General features: G+C 41.9%; 1 protein-coding gene across 6 annotated transcripts in view; it reads right to left on the bottom strand.

Moving 5' to 3' along the window:
- Positions 1–8803: 8803 nt before the first annotated feature.
- INPP1 (inositol polyphosphate-1-phosphatase) overlaps positions 8804–27421 on the bottom strand; it is a 79676-nt gene continuing 61058 nt past the window's right edge. For all 6 annotated transcript variants that reach the window (XM_037009139.2, XM_073218384.1, XM_037009137.2 and 3 more), the window contains 5 exons: positions 19063–19330; positions 16634–16694; positions 13745–13945; positions 11099–11273; positions 8804–9551 (listed from right to left, as the gene is read on the bottom strand). In XM_037009139.2, the coding sequence (XP_036865034.2) occupies positions 8987–9551; positions 11099–11273; positions 13745–13945; positions 16634–16694; positions 19063–19266 (1206 nt within the window). In that variant the 5' untranslated portion in view covers positions 19267–19330 and the 3' untranslated portion in view covers positions 8804–8986. The remainder of the gene's footprint in view (positions 9552–11098; positions 11274–13744; positions 13946–16633; positions 16695–19062; positions 19331–27421) is intronic.

The raw sequence follows: 27421 nt of genomic DNA, 5'->3' as shown, positions 1-27421 counted from the left end.
AGGTAAAGAAAATGTAAAAATCTAAACTATTAGCATAAATTTTACTTTTTATCTTAATGCTGTGCAATGCCAGTTTTAAACATAGATAAAGAATATTTAACTCCTATGTGGAATCACCAAAATTACATGATTAATTTTTCATAGCTTGTAGATGGATATATATTTTCTTCTTATCAGAGCAAGGGAAACAACACATGAAACTAACTCAGCAGTTTTTATTTCATCCTTGATATTCACACATTCTGCCAACCCTGACTGCCTTCAGCTTACTGGGCAAGGAAGGATTGGCAAGAGAAGGAACTATGGGTGGCCCTGTCTTTTTCCTTCCCTGCCATCATTTTCAGCTTATGTGATTTGCAAATATAGGAAAATAACACAAAAAAGAGAGGCTATGACAAGTTTCCTTGGTCATTCATGTTTCTTAGAATGTCATTGCCCTCTTTTTGCATTTGAAGCCATTTGTTTCTCGAGGTTGCCAGCACCCCGCCTCGATCATACCTGCAATACATTTGTACCCTCTTTGAGTCTCATTGAACTGCCATAAGCTGCAGTCACAGGGCATTGTGAACACTGTAGGAACATAACGAGGCTGCAGGGCACGCCTCTGTTCAGGTCCAGGCTCCACTGTCCTTCCCACTCACAAGCACAAAGGTAAAATTTCTAATAATTTGAAAATGGCAATAGCAGAACCAAACATGATGCCCTTCAGCATGAGGCGCCTTCTGCAACCACGAAGGTCACAAGTCCACGAAGCCAGCTCAGGAATGGTTCTTTTCCTTTTTTTTTTTCTTTCAATAGGTAAAGGCAGAAAGCTCTTAATCCTGCTTGATCATGGCTCCTTTAGGATCAGGAGTGTTAAAAAATACAGAGTAGAAAACAAAAATCATATTTAGAATTGCAAGCATTTTGTTAGAGCCAGAAGTTTGGTTAACCTGATTATCAGGTAGAAATTATAAGCAAATAAAACCTTTTAAGAAAGATGTCAAAGCTCAAAACAGCTACTTCCCCTGAACCACTTTCAAAGATCCACATAGGCTTTAATTAAGTTCCCTGACATCATAAGGGGACAATTGCAGTTACTTTATGAATATGTGTTTCAACCTAAGTACAATTAGAGCTGTTAACTATAGGTATGAAAGGTTAAAATGTACTGTTTCTACTTTGTCTTTGCATTTAGCACTTAGAGAAAAAAATGAAAGAAAAAAAACTGGGAGAAAATAAGAAAACAGTAGGAAACTTTTGTTTGCTTTTTTCCCTTTTGGGAAAACAGCAAACGTTTGCATCTTCGACTTTCTCTGCCATGGAATGGGCAGTGCTGTTTGTGTGCAGTAGCTGTGTTTAAAGCTGTTTATAGTAACATGTCCTGGGCTATGGTAGCAAGACAAGGAGTTGTGGACTGGGCTGAGCAAGTCCTTAAGTGGAATGGCTAAGCAAGGTATAAAACAGGCACTTGGCACAAGCTTGTCTGCATGCTAGGCACGCAAGAAAGGCAGAAGGTGTGGCTTCGTTACAAGTGGAACGGGTTGTGTTTCTTTATTCTTGTCTTTTTGAAGAAAAGAACTCAGTCAAGAGACCGAAAAGCAAGAAAAAGCAGCTAGGAATTTATTGGGTTAAAGCTAAAAGTACACTCTTGAGACAGGAGAGCTGGCTGTCTGGAAACCAAAAGCAGCGCTGTGATTAGGGGTAAGGTTGCTTTCATTATTTCTTAAGATGACAGGAAGTCCTGCCCTACGTCTTACATCCTTTGATTGACAGATTGATTGACAGCCCTAGGTTATATAACCTTTTCCTCAGTGCACAGGCACCTTACCCATAAGTACCTAAGCAAAGCCCCCAGGGGAGTCAAACCACAATGCTGATTAGATTTAGATGTTATTTTAATGAGGTGGGGTTATTTTTGGACAAGGTATTTGGACCTTGTGCATGCCCTGTTATCAGGGAAGCCCCTGGGGTCCTGGGCCCCTCCACATTCTGGGTGTCCTTGACTGTCTGGGCCTCCTGATAAGCTAGGTGTCCTTGACTGTGGACCTGGGAGCTAAGGAGGGCTTGCGGTTGGCCAGGACTGAGTCTTCCTTGGTGATGGGCTGGCCCCTTTCTCCTGCTTCTGCCTAACTTCTGTCTAACTGTCTAACTGCCTACTCTAGCAGTTTTATAAGAGGGGACAGTAGGCCTCTAGGTGAGTTGCCAGGATCAAGAATCTCAGAGATTTCTCACAGGCCTCAGGAGAGGAATAAATGTGCTTATGTTTATCTTATATTTTCATTGAGCTTTTACTGGCAGAAAGTTCTCTTTATCATTTTTGTGAATGTATGTGTTTATGGCACTTTTAATTCTTTGGGGGATGAAGTGGCTAAGTACATCATAAGTAGATACGTGATTGTGGCTAAGGGTTGGAGTAATCTGGCTGTAAAGATCCTGAGACCTTAGAGATAAGAACAGAGTGTGTGTGATTAGAGGTCAGACCAAGGCCAAGCCTGGACGGTTCCATTGGACTGGGTGTTAGAGATTACTAGTAGTTCTCCAATGCTGTTGCCCATATTCCAGGGTGATAAAAATGCCTTATTCTTGGCAGGGTACATGGCTACCTGAAATGAGTCTACATTTTCCAGCTTTGCATATAAGTGTAGTCATATAATTATGTTCTGGTCGGTGTGGTGAGAAGTCACCTACCCTTTCCCCTTCTTTGTCTCTTCTTTTATCTCACTGCCTAAATGCAGATCCTGTCTTCTCAGACCATGCGGAGAAGGGCCACGGTCTGGGCTGCGGAGCAGTGAGGCAGAAGCAGCCCAAGTCCCTGTGGACTTCAGGGTAGAGCTGCCTTCAGCTCTGGCCGGCTTACCAAAACACTTTCATCTTATTTAAGACAATGTTATTTTGGCATTTTTGCCCTTCATGGTTAAACCTAATGCTTACTGACATAAAGTATTGGCTGGACTTCCACACAGAAGGGTGGTTGTATAGATGTTACACATAGGGGCAGAGGTCTGTTTGTTTATACTGCCATCTTTATAACATAGCAGAAAGCCTTTTATAGGATAAGGGGTCAGAAGCCAAGGCAGAAGATTGGCAACATACAAAGTGCAGTAAAAGAATGACCTTTAGGCCCCTTCTCAATTGGTAGCCAATCCTTAAGCACAGTTAGGCTGAGTTAGAGGTGACAGGAAGTCAAAGCAAGCAGCTGGTATAAAGAGTAACAGATGAAGGGAATCTGTAGAACATGTTTTTAAAAGCAGATCTTTTTAAAATAAAATCTTTTTTATTTCAATGAATTTAGATTTTAAAAATGTGAGAAAAACATCTAAACAGGAGGAAAAGACAGTGTTATGCAATGACACCTGGGAATATATAGATTTTGCTCATTATTTTAAATAAAATGTATAAGTAGATGTCTAACAGCACTTGGAGTATAGTGTTCAATACATGTTAGCTGTTAGTATAGTATTATGTTTATGTTATTATATTACAAGAAAAGAATTAAGCCTATTAACAAATTGTCTAAATTACTGAGTGAATCAAGTAAGGTCTTTCTCTTATTTTGTCATGTTTTTGTTTCCCTACAATTTTTAGTTGACTACATTAGATATGAATAATAAAAGTATTAGTAGCTACGTTTTATTGAGCATCTACTATATTAGAGATGCTTTACACACATTATTTCATTTGCTTTTTACAATATTACTCAGAGTTGGCATAAATCATTTTACCAGATAAAATATTGGGATTCAAACAGGTTACATGGCTTAGTACCTAACTTAAAATTACATCATAGGTGGCAGTGAACCCAGGTTGGTTTGTTCCAAATCAGTTTAAATTCATGTGCTTTCCTTTATACCAATTCTTACTCTTTCCTTGGTAGCAAAGTATATGTCAAGTTTCATTTGTGGTTCACTTTGGCCTATTGAATCAAAGTTATGGACAAGAATTTTCCCAGTTATGTTATTTTTAATAGATTTTAAATAAGAGAAGATGTAACAGTATATGATTGCATGAAAGAGGGAATAAATCAGTAATTATAATAGAGAATATGTACGAAACAAATCAACAAAATGTAAATCAGTAACTTATAGATAGGACCTAGAAAATGAAACTATTAATAAGTATCTACTGATTGTTCTTATTGTGAATGTGGCTCCTGAGTGAATGTGGGTAAAATGAGAGTTCCTGTGGCCAGGATTCTCATCTGGCCGTGGTTGACTAGCTCATTGCACACCTGTGGGCAACGCATGGCTGTTGACTCTATAAAAAGAGCTCCGCCCAGTGCTCTGGGCACGACACGGTGGCAGGGCTGTAAGGCTGCAGGAGAGCAGAGCAGAGGACAGAGGCCCAGAGGACTGCTGTGCCGGACAACTGTGCAGGCAGAGAGGCCCAGAGGACAGCTGTGGGGACAGAGGGGCCCAGAGGCAGAGACCAGCTTGCTGTATGAAGACTTGCTCTGAGTGAATGGGATTCTAGTGACTGACCTGCCACCTGGAAATAAAGTCAGGTATAACCCTTTCACCCCAAGAACGTTTTGCTGTCAATTTCTTTGGTCACATTGAATCCATAGCAAACTTGCCAGGGGCTGAAACCCATTTGCAAGACAGTGAACTTTTGCATTGTTGTACTATTCATCAAGTTGCAAGTTAAGGTATTTTATTCCAAAATCTAAAACTATTATTCCATTGTAAAAATTGAATTAGAGAGATGTCTATAACAAATTATGAATATTGAATTATGAACATAAATTTTTTTCATAAAATCCAGTATATAGTTCCATTTACAAAATATCTCAAGTCAGCCTAGTCACATTTCAAGTGCTCAGTAGCCACTTAGGCTAATGGATAAAATGGGGCAGCGCAAGTCTGGATTACTTACAGATTGGAACATGATTCTCAGAATGATCAGGATAATTAGATCAGAATCCTTGGTATTTATTTTTTAAAACACCCATGGAAGCAACCTGCCACATGCATAACCTAGCGTATGATATATTAGTGTGACCAATTGACAAAAATATGCTGGGGAAAAGTAATATCAAAGCTACAAATTTCTCACTGTAAATGGCACTTCCTCCTATATTCGAAGGATAAGAATACATTCACTGTTTTTCTCTGACTTTTCACTATTTTTCCTACTTCTATACTCTAAGCCTATATACATGAGCATACCAGCATTGTTAATGGGGTTCAAAGAGGTTACATGATTTAGTATCTAACTTCAGATAACATGGTAGGTGGTAGTGAACCCAGGTTGGTTTATTCCAAAACAGTTTTGGATACTGTTGATGATGAATGTGTCCCCACAATGAACTGTTCTAATATACCATAGGCCTGGTTGGGCTTGTCTGAAAGGGTGAGGATGGTAAGGCTTACCCCAACACACCCTATGCCTACACCTTTGATGTAGTATGCCTCCAACATGATGAACGCTCAATCCAAAATTACTTTTGCCCCTTAATTACTTTTTTTGTCTTACTTTCTCTTACCTGCTTTGTGTGACAGCGAGATCTGTTCCAAGGCGCTGGGCAGGGACCACTGTCCCATGACCCCGTACCTAGCACGGTGACACCTCCCCTGAATCACTTTGAGCCTGGAAAATAAGCTCCCTAAACTAGCTTAAGACTTCTTACCCCCTTAGCTTCTTTAAGAACTACTCTCTAGAGAGATCTGCACTGTATTTCCCTTCTAAAAATAAGAATCCTTCAAGCAGGTTTCTAGTGATAGATTTCCTTTAAACCCAAGGTTTTCTTTTCTTTTCTTTTGTGAAGTTCCCCCCCCCCCTTTTTTTTTACATTAAACAAGCTATTGATGACTTCCTTTGAACTGTCCGTGTGAAAATGAAGAGCCATGATTTCAAGAAAAAACAAAAAAGCTACGGATTTCCAAACCCAGTTGAAAGAGTTTGGCTTTTGCTGCAGAGACAGGTGGCCAATTTCCTCACATCCATCTATTGCAGCTCTCTTGTTGCTGCCCTTCCATCCGAAGGACATTACAGTGGAGGAAGAGTGGCTTAACCGTTACTTTCTCCCTTAACTCTTAATAGGGCTAATATCCAGGACTTAAATATTAGCTTAAGAAATGTTTCGATGTTTATTCTCTAATGCGGGATTCCATAGGTTACTTGAAGCATTAGACCGAGTGAGAATTTAACCAACCAACTATAGGTCTAAGTCTCAGCATTACAACAAAGTTTTCTGAAGTGTTTTGGAAATAATTCGTATTTGACTTGGAAATAGTTGATAATGTGTATTCTTGTCTAGTTTCTGAGTCCGATTCATTCATTAAGTCAACATTTATTTAACACTCATTACATGCCCAGGCACTTCCCTAAGCAATGGCGATATATGATAGTCGAAAATCCCTGCCCTGTGGAGCTAAAACTCTACAATGGGGAGACAGACAAAACAGATTATGTCTTGTATTAGAAGGCGACAGGTGCCATGGAGAGAAAAAGCAGGGGAGGGGATGAAAGCATGGGGTGTGTGTGGGGAATGTGGGCTGCAACAGAGTGATAAGTAAAGGTCATACTGATAGAGTGACATTTGAGTCAAGTTCTGATGGCGATGAAGGAGGGAACCATGCCAGTATCTGGAGAACTTTCCAGTTAGAATAGCAAGTGCAAATGTCCTGAGGAGGAGGGAGCAGCTTGGCAAGTTCGAGGCAGCAAGAAGGCTGTGTGGCTGGAACAAAGTGAGCAAGGGGGAGAATATGAGCAGATGATTTCCTACTCCACGGGGAACAGGAGGGATGGTGGGCCTGATAGGCTATGTAAGGACTTTGGCTCCTACTCTGAAGAGCTGGGGAACTGCTGGAGGGTTGTGAACACAACAGAGACATGATCTGATCTGTGTTTGAAAAGGATTGCTCTGGCTTTTGTGTTGTTAATAGATGGTACAGAGACAAGTTAGTCTATCACAATAATCCAGGTGAGACATAAAGAGGGCTGACACAGGATGAGTGTAGCAGAGTGATGAGGAATACTTGAATTCTAGCTATATTTTGAAGGTGGAGCTAAGAGAGTTTACAGAGTGATTGGATGTGGGTTGTGAGAAGAAGAGAGGAACCAAGGTTGACTTGGCCTCCCAGGGGCTGCTTTTATTGCTGTGCAGTGGAAGCTCTCTTTATCACCCTCAATCTAAGTGAGCCAAAAGATTACTCTATCCAGTCTCCTGTAAATTACAGTGGCTGATGCATCAAACACCTGATCTTCGTGGCCAAAAGGCTGCTCTCTGGAACACCTTCTTCACTGCCACCCTCAAACACTGCCCCCAATGCCCATTCCCATAAGTTGAGTTGTATGTTTACTAAGAGTTGACTTCTTTCCAAAACTGTATATTCTGATTGTACTTTTAACAGATTAATTAAATATAATGTAAACTAAATGGAGCATGCATTTGAAAACAAAGAATTGAAGGCTTTGGACAGGGTTGATAAACACAAATCTTAAAAATTTACCGAGTATGAGACAATTGTAAAAACACAGGAAAGATTTTTTAAAAATCCAGTATCATTATGTCCTCAGAGTACTTACAAATATTTTTAAGTTCTTCCTCTAGATAAATAAAAGCTGGAGATCATACTCAGATAGGTGTGGTTTATGCAAGAAAAACAATGCAGACCTATCAGTAGATACATGCTTAGGGAAAGGCCTTGGCTTTCCTGCAAGGACTGACAATGAATGTATATAATAATAAATGTTCACCGAGTATGTTTGATTCCCTGTTCTTTTCAGCTTTTTTTCCCAATAAATTGACAAACTGTTCAGATCAAATTAAAGATAATTGTTTTCACTGCATGTTATATAATTTATATACTCTAAAGATATGGATAACAAATTATTTTTTCTTGAACCATATTCTATTTCTCTATTCTGACACATATCAGGAAGTAGGATTAGTTTCTGGGTTTTCATTTTTAATGTGTTTTGTGAAAAATGAAACCAGTTTGACTTAAATGTTTACCTTTAAAACTAGACTGTAAGTGGTAAGAATATACAGCTTGAGAGCCCACCATCAATCACAAAGCAGTGGCACTTTAAAAACTGTAACCCCATCACTAAATAAATCTTTGAATCTGCTGTATACAATAGAATACTATTGAAGAATTCGACTTAGCTTTCCGTCATTTCCAATTGTGGAGAGGATGCTGCAGAAACATCCTTTGGCCCGCAGAGGGCGCAAGCTGGAAAGAAGTCAGAGCTGAGAGTTTTGATCTCTCCAGATGGGAGCACTGCCTCCTTAACAGGGCTGCTAAAGGTGTTCTATGGCTACCTGGGGACTGGGACATTCAATATGGGATTCTAGTAGATAGAAGAACTGTATATATTTTACTCTACCTCTGGTTTTTTAGGTGTAGTAAATAGCAAAAATTGCAAAAACCTCTTTATCCCCTTCTGCCTCACATGCAGAAATGATGTATGTATATGAGGGTACTAGAGAGTACCAGAGTATTAGAGTGTGTGTGCAAGCATGAGAGAGGGGGAATATGAGATCAGGTAGGAGGGAGCCCACAGCACTCCAGGCTTTAATTCTTATAAAAAACATAAGAATACTGTTAAAAGTACATGAACTTGACTAAATTATGCATCCAGTTCACAGTTCTAAATGTTCTGCCAAAGGCTAAAACTGCAGATTTTTTCCTTCAAGGCAGGAAACGAAATGCAAGCACAACCCCCTCTATCCTCTTCCTAATATTTCAGTGACTTTTACTTGTGACTTAGCCATTCACAGTTTTGCTAAGAAATGTTTCCTCCTTCAGTATTTTATTGAAGTGTCTGAAGCAGCAGTAACTGCACAGCATCTGCTACTAAGAATTTCACACATCTGTTTCATTGCTGCATGAATGTCATTTATTGAAAGTAACATTATTATGAACACATAATGGAAAAATGCTCCTCAAAAGAGGAAGGTGAATGTTAACTGTCAATAGGACAAAGCTATCTTTAAAAGATAGAGATGTGGGACATGGTTTCACAGTTTGGTTTATAGGTACATGAGGACAGAGTTCCTCTATGTACATGTATCCACAGGTGCAAGGTGTTGTATAAGGAGGCTCAGGAACGTCTCCAGCTGCTTCCTCGATCTGTATGCAATTAGTCCGCCCTTGTTGGCCCACCGATCCACGCCAGCAGCGCCTTCATTTTCCACGTGATACACCAACTGCGGCAAATCAAGTCCAGTGAATGGATTTCTTTCCAAGCATTCTTTTAAGTCTATCATGCCCCCGCCCATGGCCCTGAGTATGGCATGGGCAGCGCAGGAGTCCCACTTGAATGTGGTATCTTCTGAAAAGATGTAAAAGTCAACAAGGCCTTGGACAACACAAAGGCTCTTGTACCCAGCCCCGGCTGCCTGGAATACGCGCCGCCCGCACACACGTGACAGCGCGGCTCTGACGGGCTCCTTTTCACTTGTGCTAATGACGGCGGAAAACAGGTGGGAGAATTCCAGCTCTGAGCTGGTGTCGTCAGTCAGCTGGCTTTGCATTGCACTGTTTTGTTTGGAAATGGGAGGCTGGAGTGAGTGGATATTGGTCCCCAGGTAAGAAAGGCCCCAGTAGCACTGTCCTTTCCACCTGTGGAAGAGAACTTTCAGTTTGTGGTGGTAAATTATCACATTTGTTTTTCATTACTCCTGTTGCTTTCCAACTGAATATGAAGTATATATATATATATATAGTGTGGTGAATCACAATACCCTTAAGCCTAGAAACAAATACCAGGTAGCTAATTCTCTTCTAAAAGTTACTCCAAGGCACGCATAAAGTGCTTTCAGTGTACGGCATTATCACATCAGTCTAGCACAACGTTAGAGTATTTGTGGGATTCCCAGCATCCAGGAACACCACAAAATTTCATGGCTACTTATGGCATTTAAAGTTGAACAGGAAAGGATGAACAGATAAATTATCTCTTTTCAATCTGCAAGTCTTTTACAGTCCTTCTAAATTCTTCACTTGGCAGCTCCTCTTCATCCTCTTACCCACTAGCTCCATTTTGTCTTTAACACCAAGGAAGACAGGCCCCACATTTTTGGCCACAGCAGCACCTGTCATCTCTCAGGTGTAACATATTACGTTGCAGTATTTACACAGGAGGAAACAGCCTTAGAGAACGTAAGAATGTATGTCAGTGGCGGAATCTGCATGCAGACCCAGGAAGTCTCGCTCCAGAATCTGTGCCACTAACTATTCTACCAGCCATTTCTAGGCCATGATCCAGTCCCAATTCTTTTTAATTTCTTAATAACCCTTTAAAGGTAATAAACACATTTTCAGTTTGGAAGAAGGCAGGGGTAGAGGAAAAAAATGTCAAAATTCCAAAGGTGCAGTTTACGATTATTAAAAAGCAAACAATTGTTAGGTGCCTGAAGCAATTCAAAGTTCAATAAAAATACGTAGCCCTACACTGTTTTTCCCAAATGGAAAAATGACCTGTTGCAATAAAAAAGTGAAAAGCCACAGGAGAAACCTGGAGTGTGTCCACGTGGACTCTTCCATGCCCTGAGTCAGCCAAAGTGCAGGCCTGACCTGGAGGGAGCTGACGGCCAGGCCTCCCTTGATGCTCTGCACAGGAGCCCATGGAAGGGCAAGCAGGGAGGCGGCAGAAGAGGAAGTGATGCCAGCAGTATTTATAGGGAGAGCAGCCCATAGTCAGATTCCAATCCTGGCCATACCTACTCATCTTTTCACTGGATAATTTTCACATTTTGCTTTTAATTTCTGTCAAAATTGTAAAAATGTTCAACTGAGTATATAGTGATGGCATCTATTTTGTTCCAATTATATTAGAAGACAATGTTTCCACTGTTCTATTAATCTGGTTTTGAGTGGGCCCTAGAAAACAGGAAACAGGATCGCTATAATCTAAATGCAAAACTGATTTCCCCAAGACACTTTTTCTTTTAAAGTTTCTACTAGCATGTACCTAGCCTCCAGTAAAACTACGGCAGACCTAGGGTTGAAAATAGACACAACCTTAATTCAAACGCACACACTTTTAGTAGGAACACCTACTAAATCAGGTCATGAGAATGTCATGGTGAGTGATAATCTTGGCAATAATCAAAGCTGAAGTTGTACATTCTAAAATCCATTATATACCAAAGATGTCCATCTTTTACCTGAGGGTGCTTAGGTCTTGTGATACAAAAGGCTGGTTGATGACTCCCATCAGGGGCACCCCTGTCTGTATGTCATAGACACCAATTAAAATGGTCACACACTGAAGTCCACTGGGGAAGATTCCGCGGTTGGATTTAATGTCAGCAGAACCTTTTATATACTGGTAAGTTGAATCTGAAAAACAAAGCAGATTTATTTCAATTCAGATAATGATTATTTAGAAGATAATGATGAACACATCTAAAAGCTCTATCCTATATCATTTCTCTCTTCTACTAGCTTAGTAACTGCTATGATCTGAATGTTTCCCCCCAAAATTCTAACCCCTGTAAGGTGATGATGGTATTAATAAGGAGGGCCTTTGGGAGATAAGGTACTTAAATCATGAGGGAGTGTGGATAAAATGAGAGTTCCTGTGGCCAGGATTCTCACCTGGCTCTGGTTGACTAGCTCACTGCACACCTGTGGGCAATACATGGCTATTGACTCTATATAAAGAGCTCCGCCCAGTGCTCTGGGCACGACACAGTGGCAGGGCTGCAAGGCTGCAGAAGAGCAGAACAGAGGTCAGAGGTCAGAGGATGGCTGTGTGGGATGGCTGTGCAGGCAGAGAGGCCCAGAGGACAGCTGTGTGGGTGGCTATGCAGAGAAGCCCAGAGGACAGCTGTGTGGACAGAGGGGCCCAGAGGCGGAGACCAGATTGCTGCATGCAGACTCACTCTGAGTGAAAGGGATTCTAGTGACTGACCTGCCACCTGGAAATAAAGTTGGGTATAACCCTTTCACCCCAAAGAGCATTCTGCTGTCAATTTTCTTTGGTCACATTGAATCCATAGTGAACTTGCCCAGGGCTGAAACCCATTGGCAAGACAGGGTGGAGCCCTCATGAATGGGGTTAGTGCCTTATAGAAGAGGCTCCAGAGAGATACTCAGTCCCTTCCACCATGTAAGGACATGGCAAAAAGGTGCCAGCTATGAACCAGGAAGAGGAGCCTTGCCTTACCATGCTGGCTTCCTGGTCTTGGACTTCCCAGCCTCTTGTAAGAACTATGAGAAATAAATTTGTTGTTTGTAAGCTATCTAGTCTGCATTTTGTCACAGCATCCAGAATGGATTGAGACAGTAACCAGTCAGGTTTGGCCTGTGTCACTTGTGTCACTTGTGTCACTTGTATTGAATTATTTGACGTCTTAAGTGCTTTACTTTTGAGCTGTTTGTGTTTCATTTTCCCAATTACATGGGAACTCTTGAAGGGAAATCGCATGTCTGTGGTTCCTGTGGCATCTAATGTAACACCTTGCAAATAATAGGCACTCAAATAATTATCAGGTGTTGAAAGGATTTAAAAGCTAATGACTTAGGCTATCTGGTGGGATTCTTTAGAGCTCCTACTAGTGAGAGGACAAGTCCAATGTGGATGGGAAAGCCTCCTTCCAGGAATCTATTAAGAATGGAATTACCTTTTTTTTTTTGGTCCCTCTAATTAGGAGAAAGGAGACAATTATGGTGGCACAAGAGGAAGAAATTGATGGTGGTCCTGAGAAAAAGAAGCCGGGAGCTAGTTTCTCCTCGAGAGATATATGTGCCAGTGGCTGACTACCAACATCTAGTAAGTGAACACCCCCACTAAGGATGTGCTGGGCAAAGGTTCCAGAGAGCTGGCTGACAGAATCAGTTCAGGATAGAACCAGAAAACAGAAGATCCCTGTCCCTCAAAAACCTGAGCTGATGCTGATTTACCCATAAGTGATAAAAGATTTTTGGAAAAGATTCTTAGTTTGCATATATAATCCACTGGCTGAGTGTTCTAGAATTCTCTAACGATTAAAGGCATTTCTATAACATTGTATCAGTATGCTTGTAGCATGAGGAGGTTTGCTTGTTCAGCACAATAAATGTTCCCCGTTGTGTTGGGTGGAATATACTTGGGAAAGAAAAAGGGACTTCTGAAAATTAAAACCTAGGGCACTGTATTAATAGCATCATCGAGATAGGCCTACACTTTTAAAACAGTGAGCTATAGATTGTATTCTACCACAATCATGACCAAAAAAATTAGTGGATGAAGTTTACACAGGGCTCACCAACAGACCCTAATAAGTCACATTCAGTTGTGTTTTGCTTGACCTGTGTAGTGGTTTCAATTGTTTGCTTGTTTAACTGAATTAGTAGCCAGTGGTTAAAAACTGGTAGATCTCACTTAAACACTTGGATTTTGGTTTCTCTTTAAAAGTCTGAAGATCTGAACTGTACTCCCATATGGCAACAATCTACTGGAGCTAAGTGTTCTTTAAATGGCATGTGCGCCAATTAGTTACAGCTACTATCACTTCATCCTTCTCTGCCATTTGACAGTCTGGCCCCAGAAGTCTTCCAAAGATGAGTTAAAATTCAGCTTTGTATATGTGTACACACACAGATATATACTTATACATATGTTAGAGATATACAATATCCATAATACAACATATCATAACAAATACAACTCATTTATCTTTGTAAAACTTAAAAATTTTAAAAACTTCTAGAAGTTATACTCTCAATTTTTATTTTTCCAATCTCCCCCATCCCCTGCAAAAAAAAAGTGGGGGGAGAGGTTACTAATGAGAACAAATAAACAAAAGCAAACATTCTCCTTTACTTACCTATAGGATCTACCCAAATTCCTAAAACATCCTGTGGAATGTTGATCTTGATCAAATCCAGAGTCGGGTCAGTAAAGGTGACATCCTGATGAACAACCTTGGCTAATGCTTCAGAAGCCAACTTGTTACCATTAAGTACTTTGCTCAGAAGCTCTGCTGTTTCCTCCTCTCTTGGACACAGTCTCAACATAATCTTTTCCCCTAGAATAAAGAAACTAAAATCCATTAGATTTCACTAGTTTCAGGGGGAGAAACGAGGGGTGGAGAGGAGCAAAAGCTATGTACTTAGATTAGGTGAGGGCAATCAATATATGCATGCCGGTGGTTCCTGACCTGCTGACGGCCAGAATCACCCAGGGCCCTTCATGAAGTCACGCTGCCCAGTGGTCACTCATGGCACTTAATATGAATAGTGAGGGTGGGATTTCAGGTATCAAGGGACCTTCTCCCCAGAAAAATGTGCACATGGGCATATACGCACAATTTTGTATCCAGTTCAAGGGGGCTCTTGGACCATTTAAGAATCCCTGAACCCTGAGTCCTTGATAATTTGTCTTTTTTTTTTCTTCTACCTTTTGCTTTTTGATATACTGTGGGGAAACTGGAAGTTCCTTTGGCCAGGATCCTCACCTGACCCTAAACTACTTGATGATGTAACTGCCCTCCTGCTAGGTTAATGCTTCTACACCCATAGGGCAATGAGCTATTATTGATTACATAAAGAGCTCTGCCCAGTGCTCTGGGCAGAGGCAGGGACGGAGGTGGATTACGGACCTGAAGATTGCTGGACGCAAATGTGATCCTAGTGCTCGACCTACTGCCAAGAGAATAAAGCCAGGTATAAGCCCTTTTACCCCAAGCACGTTCCATTGTCATTTCTTAGTCTAACCAAATCCATAGTCAATTTGCCAAGAGCTGAAACCCTCAGGCAGGACATGTACATAAGTCACCCTGATCGTGTTTGAATATGTTATTGAAAAAAATGGAGGATTTACCAGCACACGAAGTGCTTCTACTTCCCTCTGTGATACTGCTTTTAATAAATACTGCTTATGCTCAGTAAAGTAATATAAGATGAAGTACACTAATTGTTAAATGTAAAACTCTCTAAATGACATACATAGAAACAGTTCTCCATTGTGAAATTCACTGGAAATCAGGATGTAAACAAAACTGCTTCTCCAAATGAACCACAAGTTACCAAGTTAGGTGCTTAACCATCACTTTAAACATGCTTTTTAGATCTTTGGTTAAACTGGATTCCACCTCCCAATGAAAGTGAAGAAAGAGGCTGGCAAAAATAGGCAAATTAATAGCAACAAAAAGTGATAACAATAGAGAATATAAATTTAAAATTTAGAAAAACATGGCACTTTGGGGCTTTTTAGGTATATAAACAAATACTTCCAGTTCCCCAGCCATTCCAAGGACCAGAAGCATCTGTTCACCTGAGAGCTTGTTAGAAATTCAGAACTTCAGGCCCCATCTCAAATCTACTGAATTTTAATAAGTTTCCCGGGTGATTCCTATGATGATTAAAGTTTGGGAAGCACAGTATGAATCTATTACAATGAATCTATTGCAATGATGACTCTGCATCAGCAAGAAACATTTCATTACATTTAGTTAAATTCAAATTAGACTTTTTAAGTTGAGGAATAAAAATGTTAATCACTGCCACTTACCAAGCACCTACACTGGGCACAGTAAGTCATGGGATCATCCCAAGGAATAAATCATATCACATTCTTCCTTTGCTAAAAACTGTCCAGTGAATTCACATCACACTTAGAGGAAAATTCAGGCTTCATGCAACCTTCCATGACCCATTCCTGTCTGAGCTCACCTCATCCACCAGTCCCTCCCTTCTTTACCCCTTTCTCTGCCCCTCCAACATGCTCAACCCATTCTCTCTTTCAGTTCTGAGGAAAATGCATGTGGAGTATTTTTTTTTGCCCCTATAATTCTAGACAAATGAAATATTAAAATAACTGTTTATGAAGTAGTCAAACATAGGATTTTAAATGAAGACTTTCTTATGAACTAATCACAAGTGGTTTTTTAAATAACCTTAAGAAGTTTAAATGAGATTTCTCTCTCATTGAGTGTTACAACAGAACTACATCTTAATACATAGCCCATGAAGGAGACAAAAAAATTTCCAGAATTCATCCAGAAATTAGTTTTTTCCTCTGAAAATGTGCCTCTAGATGTTTAGCTACTTGTCACAGGATCAGTGTTTAAAATTCAGTATTTTAATCTTCAACCATTAAACAAACAACCAAACAAGCTAAAAATAATTTGTTCCTTTAAAAAGGGTCAGAGATTTTTATATCTTTCTACCACAAGGGAATATGGAGGCCCATCAAAAGAATCTGGCTCACAGGAAACTAGATTTAAATCTTGGTACTAAAAGGAACCTTTTACAGAAGTTCTGAGACCAGAGAAGTGATCAGGTGATTTTCTTAAGAACATAGCATTTCAGGGGCAGATCTTCCTCACATTCTCAGCCCAGGTCGGTGACTCCCCAGGAGGTCCTTGAATGCGTTTAAACCTTGGGCCTGAATTGTCTGCACAATTGTGTAGATGTGCATGTTTTGAGGGGCAACTGTAACTTCCACTAGATTCCTAAAGAGCCTTGCCACTTTCCCAAAGGTTAAGCCATACATTATTTAAAATGCTACAGATTCAATATCTAAAATAAGACATGTGGACTTGCTAAATAATTCTAAGCTACCATGTCTCTCTAATGTAAAAGGCATGACGTTCTGAGGTATTGAATGGAGCTTAACATTCAAACTTATTGTTTACATTTATTTCATGATATAAATTGAAAATTAGAATAGTGCATGATAAATTATAAAAATCCATTAAGATTCTTATACTTACCCAAATCATTAGTAAACTCATTGGATTCTTCTCCAAAAATTTTTTTTCCCAAGCCTGGAAACTGAATGATTCAGAGTATGACAAAATACCAAAGACAAAAACAAAAAACAAGAAAGACCCAAAACACAACAAAAAACCCACACACATGTTCAGTTCTGAACAGATTTCCATTTTGTATTTCAAATTAGCACAATTATACCTAAAATTTACAATTTTACAATTCTGGAAATCAAGTATAAAAAGTGAAGTCAGCTTGGTTCAGCACTTAGTTTTTCTAATATTTCCCTGCTCCTTTGCCCCTTTAGAAAGTCCAAATCATGGTAGAAGTCTGGTATCGTTATGTCCTGTGACTATGTAGAAGTACTTCTAGAACCTTCATCCTACTTAAGGGCCATAAAACTAGAATGTTTACAAAGGAAATGTTTTAACTATTGCTTTTAAACAGTACCCTACTAGTTTATACAAGTTAGTATTATTGACCAAGTATCTAATGTCATTTCTTGAGACTGGATAGAAGGGGTTAGAAGATAACATTAGATTTTGCTCTCATTTTCAGGTGTGTTTTCCACACCTGTTGGAGGAATCATTAGCCTTCTGGCCAGGAAGGTGAAATAGCAAAAAAGGAAGGGAAATATTTTATTGACCAATAATTTATGCATCAAAATAGAATGAAAAAAAAAATGAAGCTAAGAATTTTCTCTCACCCCTGTATGACTAGGAAGCTTTCAGATACATTTTGTTTCTAATCCTTTCTGTAGTAAAGATAAATTTTCTAAAAAATATGTGAATTGTATGTGTGATGTTTTTTGGGAATGAAAGCAAGGAAATGCTTCAAATATTTGAACTCAGTCATTCACAGATGGCCAAGAGCTTTAACAGTGCCCACAACCACTAGTAATTTTTTCTCTTTTGAGGAACAGTGCAAGCCAACAGGCTGGCAGTGAGCCATTCATCAGGACTGAACCTCAGTCTCCCAAGCCTGCCTCGATGCCCATGTCTGAGGCTACAGGGCATAAGATTTTACATAGCCAAATGTACATATCACTTATTCGTTCATGAGTCCTGGTATAGTCTTTATGAATGAACAGTTGCCTAAACTTGTTATAATGCTTTGGAGAAAATTTAAGCCCGTAAAAATTAATACTGATACATTTCTAATACAGTTGCTCACCCATCCCATCCCTTGCACCCAACTGTCTTATCTTTAAACACTAAAAGTAACAAAAATAAACTTGCTTCACTTAGTTTATTGGGGCCAGTTATTATAGGGTATGAAAAAGTATAGTTTGTAGAGATTTCAGAAGGCCGTTTATTCCCTTTCTGCCTGTGGTCAAAAATTCACTTAGGTGATTCTAAATAATTCTTAATATTTGGGGAATTCCATAGAAACTATTCTAATCGTTCATAGTACTATCTGTCATAAGGGTCTATCCTCCCAAATCTAAAAAAGGAAAATGTGTAATTATTAGATTATCATATAAAGGCAATATAGTATTGCAAAGAGCATAGACTCTGGAGCCAGTTGGCCTGTGTTTAAAAGCCAGTCCTGCCATTTATTTGCTGTGTTACCTTGAGCAAATTACTTAACCTCTCTGTGCCTTCCTATTCTCATCCATTACATTGGAATAATAGTTCCTACTTCATAAAATTTTTATAAGAGTTAAGTAAATTACTTTAAAAAATATATTTAAATATATTTTGTAAATATATTTAAAGCCCTTAGAACTATGCCTGGCACACAGTAAGTAAGCACTGAAAAATGTTTTGATGGTGCTGTTTATTATTACTACTTATGAATACAGTTTCTTTTTCCAAGTCAGCTTAAGATACTGAGAATCACAATCATTATTAATTATAAACAATGTGTTTCTACTAGAACAAAGGAGGACTTTTAAATGTCCTGGACTCTATGAGCCATAACTGAGGCAACCATTAGATAAATGATTATGTCAAAAGGCACACTTAATATATCAATTAAAAACAAAACAGGTTATCATTTCTGATGAAATAAGTTAAGTGCCTTACACACATAGAAGGAAAATGTTCTAACAGTATTTAGCAAAACATATAGCTGTGGTTTTCTCTAGTGGTAGGATTAAGAGAACTCTTTTGCTTATTTTCCAGAGAACATGTATTATTTATTAAAAAGAAACTATAATAAATAAGTTCTGTGCCAAATGTTTCTCTCTAGCTGTTAGAATTATGATTTTTCTTATTTGCTTTTTTGTATTTTTAAATCTTTCTGCAATGAACATCTTAGTAATATTGTCGTCAAAACAATGGGGGGAAATCCAAGTTGTTTATTAGAGTCCAAGGTGCTAGTATTCGGGGCAGGGCTGGAGAAGGAAAAGGCACACTATTCTGTCAAGAGGAAAAAATCCCCATAGGGGCAAATATTTTGCAATTACCTTGGCTTTGACCTTTCTTACCTTGTTCTCCATATTCTGTTTAATAACTTCCTGTACCAGTACATCAGCCAGGGTCTTGAAATCAACTGCAAACTTCTTATTCCTTTCCCCATCTTTCTTTTCTTCTATCAGCAGCTGGAAGAGAGCTTCCTGCTGCCTGCATGCCCTGGCGATGTTGGCAGCTTTCTCAGAGACACACAGCAGCTCCCGGAGGATATCTGACATTTCTGGACTTTGCTTTTCAGCTGCAGCTGCTAGTGGAATCAGCACCCGCCCTGTGGGCTGTCAGCTGGAAAAGCACAAGAATGTGAAAGAGAAAGCAGTTCAGAGAGTGATGTCAGGGTGACCCGACACTCCTAACAACCCATCGGTCAGTCAACCCTGTCAGCATGGTTGAACAGCTTGTATATATATATATATATATATGTATAGATCATATTCACATCCCCAGTGTGAACAACTAGATATTATCCAGAATTTGAAACTTACTTTTTAAAAATCCTAAAGAGATATTTAGTCTTAAAAATCCATTATGCAAATAATTAAATTCTCAATAAAACAAAGTCTTTGAATAAGAATCTACATTGTTTTTATAAATCTCTAGACAGACAGGCATATGGATACATTATGGTAAAAAGAAAGCCACATTCTTATAATGACCTTAGAATGATCATGCAAGCTTAGTGGCAGGAAGCAATGCTCTTTCCTTTACCCTATGGGGAGAAGAAGTGGAAGAGGATTTATCCTATCAGTTTTGGGGCAACTTGCTGAAGGACTAAAGCACTGTTGTGTCCTGCAAGACTCTGAGGCCACTCCTGGGCTAGCAGCCCAAGTAATATCCCAAGCACCCTTTTTTTCCTCCCATAAACAAAGTCCCACTATCTGTTCTGTTCTACTGAGTAAAAGTTTAAATTTCAAAATGAAGTAAATTTCAAGACTCACTGGGATTGAAAGTTCTGGCTTCTAAGCAGCATACTAACATACTTTGACATACCTATTGGGGAATAGGACAGAAACATTTCTCATTTTTAAGCGATAGCTACATTTTATTGAAGGGTTTAACAATTCCTCATTGTGAGAATTCTTGCAGGGATCATCAGCCCCGTCTTACAGTCGAGGAAACTGAAGGTTAGAGAGATTAGGTAACTTCTTCAGTGTTGGGAGCCACACAAAGACAACAAGATGGCCACAGCTCATGAGGTTCCTGCTTCACTTCTTGGAGATTAGCTACGAGCCCGCGCGCGCCAACAAAGAAGCCCGCGCGCGCCAAGAGATACTCTTCTCCCCCTCCTTCCCCATTATCATATACCAATCAGAATGTAACTCGCTGCGCCACCCCTGCTATGCAGCCAATCCCCTGCCTACAAGTATCCTATGGCCCACTCTGCCCCTGAAACACTGGTGTATATCTACCCCCGTCTTACAATAAAATTTGAAGGCTTGATCAGAATACTGTCTTGCCTTCGCTCTTCTCTCGCCCCCATTTTCTTTCAGGTCGGATCCCCCTCGTCCCCACAAATAACTAAGTCCCGCTGGACGGGACAAGTGGCGCCCAACGTGGGGCCAGAGGCGCGGATCCTTCGCAGGCGGACCCCCGAGTAAGATATCGTCTGGCCAGACCCCTTCTTGATGAAACAATAGGCCTTTCGCCGCTCACGGAGGTCGTCGTCCCTGGTGAGTACCGGCCGCCTTATAAGAAAATGGGAACTAGATTAAGTAAAGAAGCGGTCTTCATAAGAGACCTAAAAAGTTCGCTTAGGGAGAGAGGAGTTCGAGTTAAAAAGAAAGACTTGGTAAAGTTTTTTATTTTTGTTGATGAAGTCTGTCCGTGGTTTATTGTTAATGGCCCCGAAATTCATCCTAAAAAATGGCAGAAAGTAGGTAGAGATTTAAATGATTATCTTATCAAAAACGGCCCTGACTCTGTTCCTGTTTCAGTATTTTCCTATTGGAGTCTTATCAGAGATATTGTTGAAAATACTGACCCTGATAAACGTCGACTCTTGTCAGTGGCAGAATATTGCCTCCGCCCCCTATCTCGGGCGGCCTCAAAATCGTCTCTTTCGAGTGATCCCCCTGCTCCAAAATCAGCTAAATCCCCCTCCCCTAGCCTAACACCATCTTTGCTCGGTGCCCTCCATGATACCCCTCCCAAATGTTGCATTTATCCGCCTCTCCCTCGAGATTCGGACTTTGTCGATACACAAAAGGTTTTTCCGGTCGTGACTAAGAGCCAAAATAGCGAACCTTTAGATCCGGGAGACGCGGCCGAACTAGAAGACGAGGCGGCCAAGTATCACAACCCAGATTGGCCCCTTGCCGCCCCGTCGCTTAACCCCCCTTCCTACACTCCCCCTATTCGGCCTCCCAATGTTTGCGCCCCGGCCTTTTTGCCCCCGTCGGCCCCTCCGCTACCCCCTCCGGCTCCCGGTCCTGTTAGCCCCCCTACCAGCACTGAAGACCTAATAGCACAGATAGTAGAACAAAGAATAACTTGCCATCTCCAAAAATTGGTTGTCTCCCAACCAGTTCGTCCCTCATTATCTTCGCAAAGGAGCCTCTCTAAGAAACCGCTTACAGCCACAAAACCTAAAAAACTGCTCTTTCCTGTTCTTACCCGGGCCTCCGCCCGCTCTGGCCCCACCTCCACAACACGTAGCCCAGAAGAGGGCGATCTTGAAAGCGATGGTGAAGACACCCCTGCTGCTCAGGAATTAGAAAGTGAGGGGGAAGAGCAGGCTGAGCCAGAGCCGGCCGAGCCTGCCGATGGCCCTAGAGAATTTCACAAAATCCATTTCAAAAGCTTAAAAGAGCTGAACGCGGCCGTTAAAGCTTATGGCCCCAATGCCCCTTTTACCCTTTCTGTTCTTGATTCGCTGTCTCGAGGAGGACATTTACTCCCAGGTGAATGGCTGCGTATAGTCCAAGCTGTGCTTACCCGTGGTCAGTTTCTAACTTGGAAGGCAGATTTTGCTGACCGCTGTCAGACCATCGCTGCTGCCAATGTAAAAGACCCTCATTCCCCAACAGCGTCCTGGACGTTTGATAAGCTTACGGGACAGGGCAGATATATCTCTGAAACCAGACAGCAGCGCCTTCCCCTTGGTCTTTTATCTCAAGTGAAAGATGCCGCTTTGGGCGCTTGGATATCACTCCCTGCTTCCGGGACTGCTAACACTCCTCTAACTAAGATCACTCAAAGCTCGCAAGAAGACTATAGCGAATTTGTTAGCAGACTGTTAGAAGCCGCCGAAAGGACCCTTGGTTCCGCGGCTGCCAATGATAAGATTGTAAAACAGCTAGCCTATGAAAACGCCAATTCGGCATGTCGAGCCGTCCTCCGCGGTAAGACTCGAGACAAAACTCTTGACGAAATGCTGAGAATGTGTAGAGATGTCGATCCTTTTACATCCAAAGTCCAAGCCCTTTTAGCTGTAGGTGCCGCTGTTCAGACTCCCCCGGCTTCTTATCCTCCTTCCTTCCCCAGGGGCGCACCGCCTATGCGTAACTGCTTTAAATGTGGACAGCCAGGCCATTTCGCTCGCCAATGCCCTACCTCAGCTCCTCCTCCTAGAGTTGGGTCAGTCCCCGGTATTTGCCCTCGCTGCCATAAGGGGCGGCACTGGGCCAAAGAGTGCCGTAACAATCCAACAAATCCTTTTTATAGTACCACAAATCCTTTCACCCCCCCTTTTCAGGGAAACGGGCTGAGGGGCCAGCCCCGGGCCCCCCAGCCAATTCCATTTCAGCCGGCCTCGGGGAACAGCCTAGCTGTAGCACTCCCGCCCTCTATCGGGCCACACCCGGGAGTGCAGGACTTGACCTCTGTGCCTCCTCCTCAACAATATTAACGCCTGAAGAGGGAGTTACAATTATTTCCACAGGAATTTATGGCCCACCTCCCAAAGATACTTATTTTCTAATTTTAGGGCGAGCTTCCACCACAATAAACGGCCTTATTGTCCACCCTTCCTTAGTTGACAATGACTATACTGGAGAAATAAAAATTCTTGCTAGTGCTCCCCGGTGCCCTGTCAGCATTATGAAAGGTCAGCGCCTTGCGCAGGCACTCCCCCTCCCTTTAAGTACATCTCACCCTGCTATTCATAAGAAGCGAGGCTCCTCTACCCCAGGTTCTTCAGACTTATATTGGATCCAAGCCATTACTAAAGAACGCCCCACTCTTAAGCTTAAGATCCAAGGAAAAGTATTTGAAGGAATTTTAGATTCGGGGGCCGACTCTACGGTCATATCTCAGGCTTCATGGCCCTCCAGCTGGCCCTTACACGCTTCCTTGACCCATCTACAAGGAATTGGGCAGTCAAGAAACACCTTACAGAGCTCACAGTTACTAAACTGGGAAGATGAAGAAGGAAATACCGGATTCATTCAACCCTTCGTAGTTCCTGGGTTGCCAGTAAATCTTTGGGGAAGAGATATCCTTTCTCAAATGAAAGTCATCATGTGTAGCCCTAATGAAGTTGTAACACAGCAGATGCTTTCACAGGGTTACCTCCCTGGTCAGGGGTTGGGCAAACTAAAACAGGGAGATCCCAACCCGATACTGGCCACGCCTAAGATAGACCGCTCAGGTTTAGGGTTTGAAAAACATTTTTCGTAAGGGCCGTTGCTCCTCCTGCACTCCAGGCAGACAAGATTACTTGGAAAAGTGATGTTCCTGTCTGGATCGATCAATGGCCCCTTACCACTACAAAATTAAATGCAGCCATAGAGTTAGTGCAGGAACAGCTGGCTGCTGGACATATTGAACCTTCTACATCCCCTTGGAACACCCCAATCTTTGTGATCCAAAAGAAATCAGGCAAGTGGAGGCTCCTACAAGACCTCAGGGCGGTTAATAAGACCATGGTCCCTATGGGTGCATTACAACCGGGAATTCCCTCTCCAATAGCCATTCCTAAAGGGTATGTCAAATTAGTAATTGATCTAAAAGATTGCTTTTTCTCCATACCTTTGCATCCTGATGATTGCAAACGTTTTGCCTTTAGTATACCCATTACCAATTGTGTAGGGCCTTCTCCCCGGTTTCAGTGGAGAGTTCTCCCACAAGGAATGGCCAACAGCCCTACTCTTTGCCAAAAGTTCGTAGCCCAGACTATAGACCCCTTTAGGTTGCTCTTCCCCACTTTGTATATTATCCATTATATGGACGATATTCTTCTTGCCGGTCCTGACCAACAACAGCTCTATGCGGCCAGTCAACAGCTAGTCACTGCCCTCCGAGATCGAGGACTACAAATTTCCCCAGAAAAGGTCCAGGTCCACCCCCCCCAACTATTTTTAGGCTTTGAATTATTTTCTAATAAAATCCTCACTCAAAAAATTCAGTTAAAGAGAAGCTCCTTAAACACTCTTAATGATTTTCAGCGTCTGCTAGGAGACATCAACTGGCTCAGGCCTTATTTAAAGCTGACCACCGGAGAGTTAAAGCCTTTGTTTGATGTCCTACGTGGAGACCCTGATCCTTCCTCCCCCCGCTCGCTTTCATCAGAAGCACAAAGGGCACTAACCATTGTAGAGCGGGCTATTTCTGAACAGACCATTAGCTACTTCTCTCCACATCTAAGCTTGTGGCTGCTCATTTTCCCTACCCCCTTCTCCCCTACAGGAGTCCTTTGGCAGAACCATCCACTATTTTGGGTTCATTTGCCAGCCTCCCCCCCTAGAGTCTTAGCTACCTATCCTCAATTAGTTGCTGCCCTCTTACGTTTAGGCCGAGAGGCAGCTCTCAAGTTGTTTGGGAGAGACCCTGAAGTTATAACCCTCCCATACAATACATCTCAATTACAATGGCTTATTCAACATGATGATGATTGGGCAATTAGCTGCACCTCCTTCCAGGGGACAATAGACAATCATTACCCTGCAGACAGATTAGTCCAGTTCCTTCAAAAGACCCCGGTTGTCTTTCCCAAAAGGACTAAAACCACGCCAATTGCTGGGGCTGTAATGGTGTTCTCTGATGGGTCCTCCTCCGGTATAGCCGCTTTCAGTGTTAATGGGCAAGTTACTCGAATACAGACAGACCTCTCTTCTGCACAGCTTGTTGAACTAACTGCAATAATCAAAGTTTTTGAGCTTTTAATAGATGCCCCCTTTAACCTTTATACTGATAGTGCCTATGTAGCAACCTCTGTTCCCCTATTAGAGACAGTGCCTTACATACGTCCCTCTACAAATGCTTCCCCCCTATTCGCAAAATTGCAAAAATTAATTTTAAGCCGCGATGCCCCTTTTTTCATCGGGCACATACGCGCTCACACTGGCCTTCCAGGGCCGCTTGCCAAAGGCAATGACAAAGTTGATCTAGCAACTCAATTAGTAGCCTCTGTCACGCCAGACTCACCCTTGACTGCAGCCCAACGGGCTCATGAATTACATCATCTCAATGCTCACACTCTTAGACTCAAATTTTCAATCACCCGAGAACAGGCCCGCCAAATAGTTCGACAATGTCAAGGATGTCTAACTCTCCTCCCAGAGCCTCATAACGGAATCAACCCCCGGGGGTTAGTTCCAGGAGAGATATGGCAAATGGATGTCACTCATTACCCTCCCTTTGGTAAATTAAAATATATCCATGTGTCTATTGACACATGTAGTGGTTTCCTATGTGCATCCTTGCAAACGGGAGAGGCAACTAAAAATGTTGTTACCCATGTTCTCTCATGCCTGGCATATCTACCACAACCTAAAATCTTAAAAACTGACAATGGGCCTGGATACGCCAGCTCTAGCTTTAAACAGTTCTGTGCGCAGTTAGATATTAAGCACGTAACAGGAATTCCCTATAATCCCCAAGGCCAAGGCATTGTTGAAAGAGCCCACTTAACCCTTAAAAACATGTTATTCAAACTTCAGTCGGGGGGAGAAGTACTCTATCCGAGAACAGGTAATGCAAAGACACTCCTAAATCATGCACTGTTTGTTCTCAATTTCCTTACTTATGACTCCGCGGGTAAAACCGCTGCTGATCGCCTTTGGCATCCCTCCACGGCAGATAATTATGCACAGGCTATGTGGAGAGATCCGATGACCAACACATGGCACGGGCCTGACCCTGTGCTCATATGGGGGAAAGGACATGCTTGTATATATGATGCTAAGGCACAAAATGCCCGATGGCTCCCAGATAGGCTCATTAAACTCCTAGACACAAATAGAGGCAAAAACAATAATAATTCCAGTCCAGGGCATATTAACCCCTGAGAAGCCTTCCCTTTCTGTTTATTTTCAGGAGGCAAAAATGAAGATATGTACACTATTGACCCTCGTCATGACCTTTCGCCCCGTTTGGACCCATCAGATTTCCAATTTCACCTGGACAGTCACCAATGAAGCAGGAGACGTCGTTTTCAGTTCTTCCACCTTAGCAAGTACCCCCCCATGGCCTGTTCTTGCCCCTGATCTCTGTAACTTGGCCGCTGGAGCTTCAGCAGCCTGGGGGACCCCAGACATTTACTTTCCTTTTTCCACCTCCCCTGAGACCTACCCTGAGGGACAATCTACCACTTCTCCTGGGTGTAACAACACCCCTAGGAGAACCTACCTCAGAGAAACAGAATTTTATGTCTGCCCGGGAGCTCATAGAGATCGAGCCCTTAACTATAAATGTGGATATAGAGACTCCTATTTCTGTGACTCCTGGGGGTGTGAGACTACGGGAGATGCTAGTTGGAAGCCTAGCTCCACCTGGGATTATATAACTGTAAGTAGGGCTTGGAATCCCAAGCCTAACTCAACTGTTACCCCAGAATGTCAAAGCACCCAATCCACAAGGGGGCGATGTACACCGCTCTCCATTACCTTTACTGACAAGGGAAAAAGGGCCCCTATTGATGGATGGCTCAGGGGACATGAATGGGGGCTAAGGCTTTATGTTTCAGGAAAGGACCCTGGGCTCACTTTTAAAATCAAATTAATTCGATCCATTCCAAACGCCAACAAGCACGTTGTCCTTGGCCCTATTGCCCCTAAGGCAAGAGACCCAAGACCTTCTAACCCTTCTCCCCTGTCTACTAGTACTATTTTCCAGGCCTTGCTCCCCCCGGTTTTACCCTCCACAGGCGAAATCCTTAAAGGCCTGGCTAATGTGACTGCAAAATCCCTTAACTCCACTGGATATAACGAGTGCTGGTTATGTTTCTCCCCCGTTCCCCCGTTTTACGAAGGGATAGCAGTTTTAGTAAACACCTCAGCAGACCTCATACTTACCAATGACTCCAGCAAGACTCGCTGGTCAGACCCCTCCCGTTTTTCAGAAACCTCTCCGGGTCTCACATTGACGCAGCTTTCGGGAATAGGCCTCTGTATACATAGCCCCCTCTTGCGTCTACCCCCTCAGCTAGTACCCATTTGT

The sequence above is a fragment of the Manis javanica genome, chromosome 12 (genome assembly GCF_040802235.1).
Source record: "Manis javanica isolate MJ-LG chromosome 12, MJ_LKY, whole genome shotgun sequence".
Taxonomy (NCBI): domain Eukaryota; kingdom Metazoa; phylum Chordata; class Mammalia; order Pholidota; family Manidae; genus Manis; species Manis javanica.
This window is presented reverse-complemented; position numbering and strand designations above follow the sequence as displayed.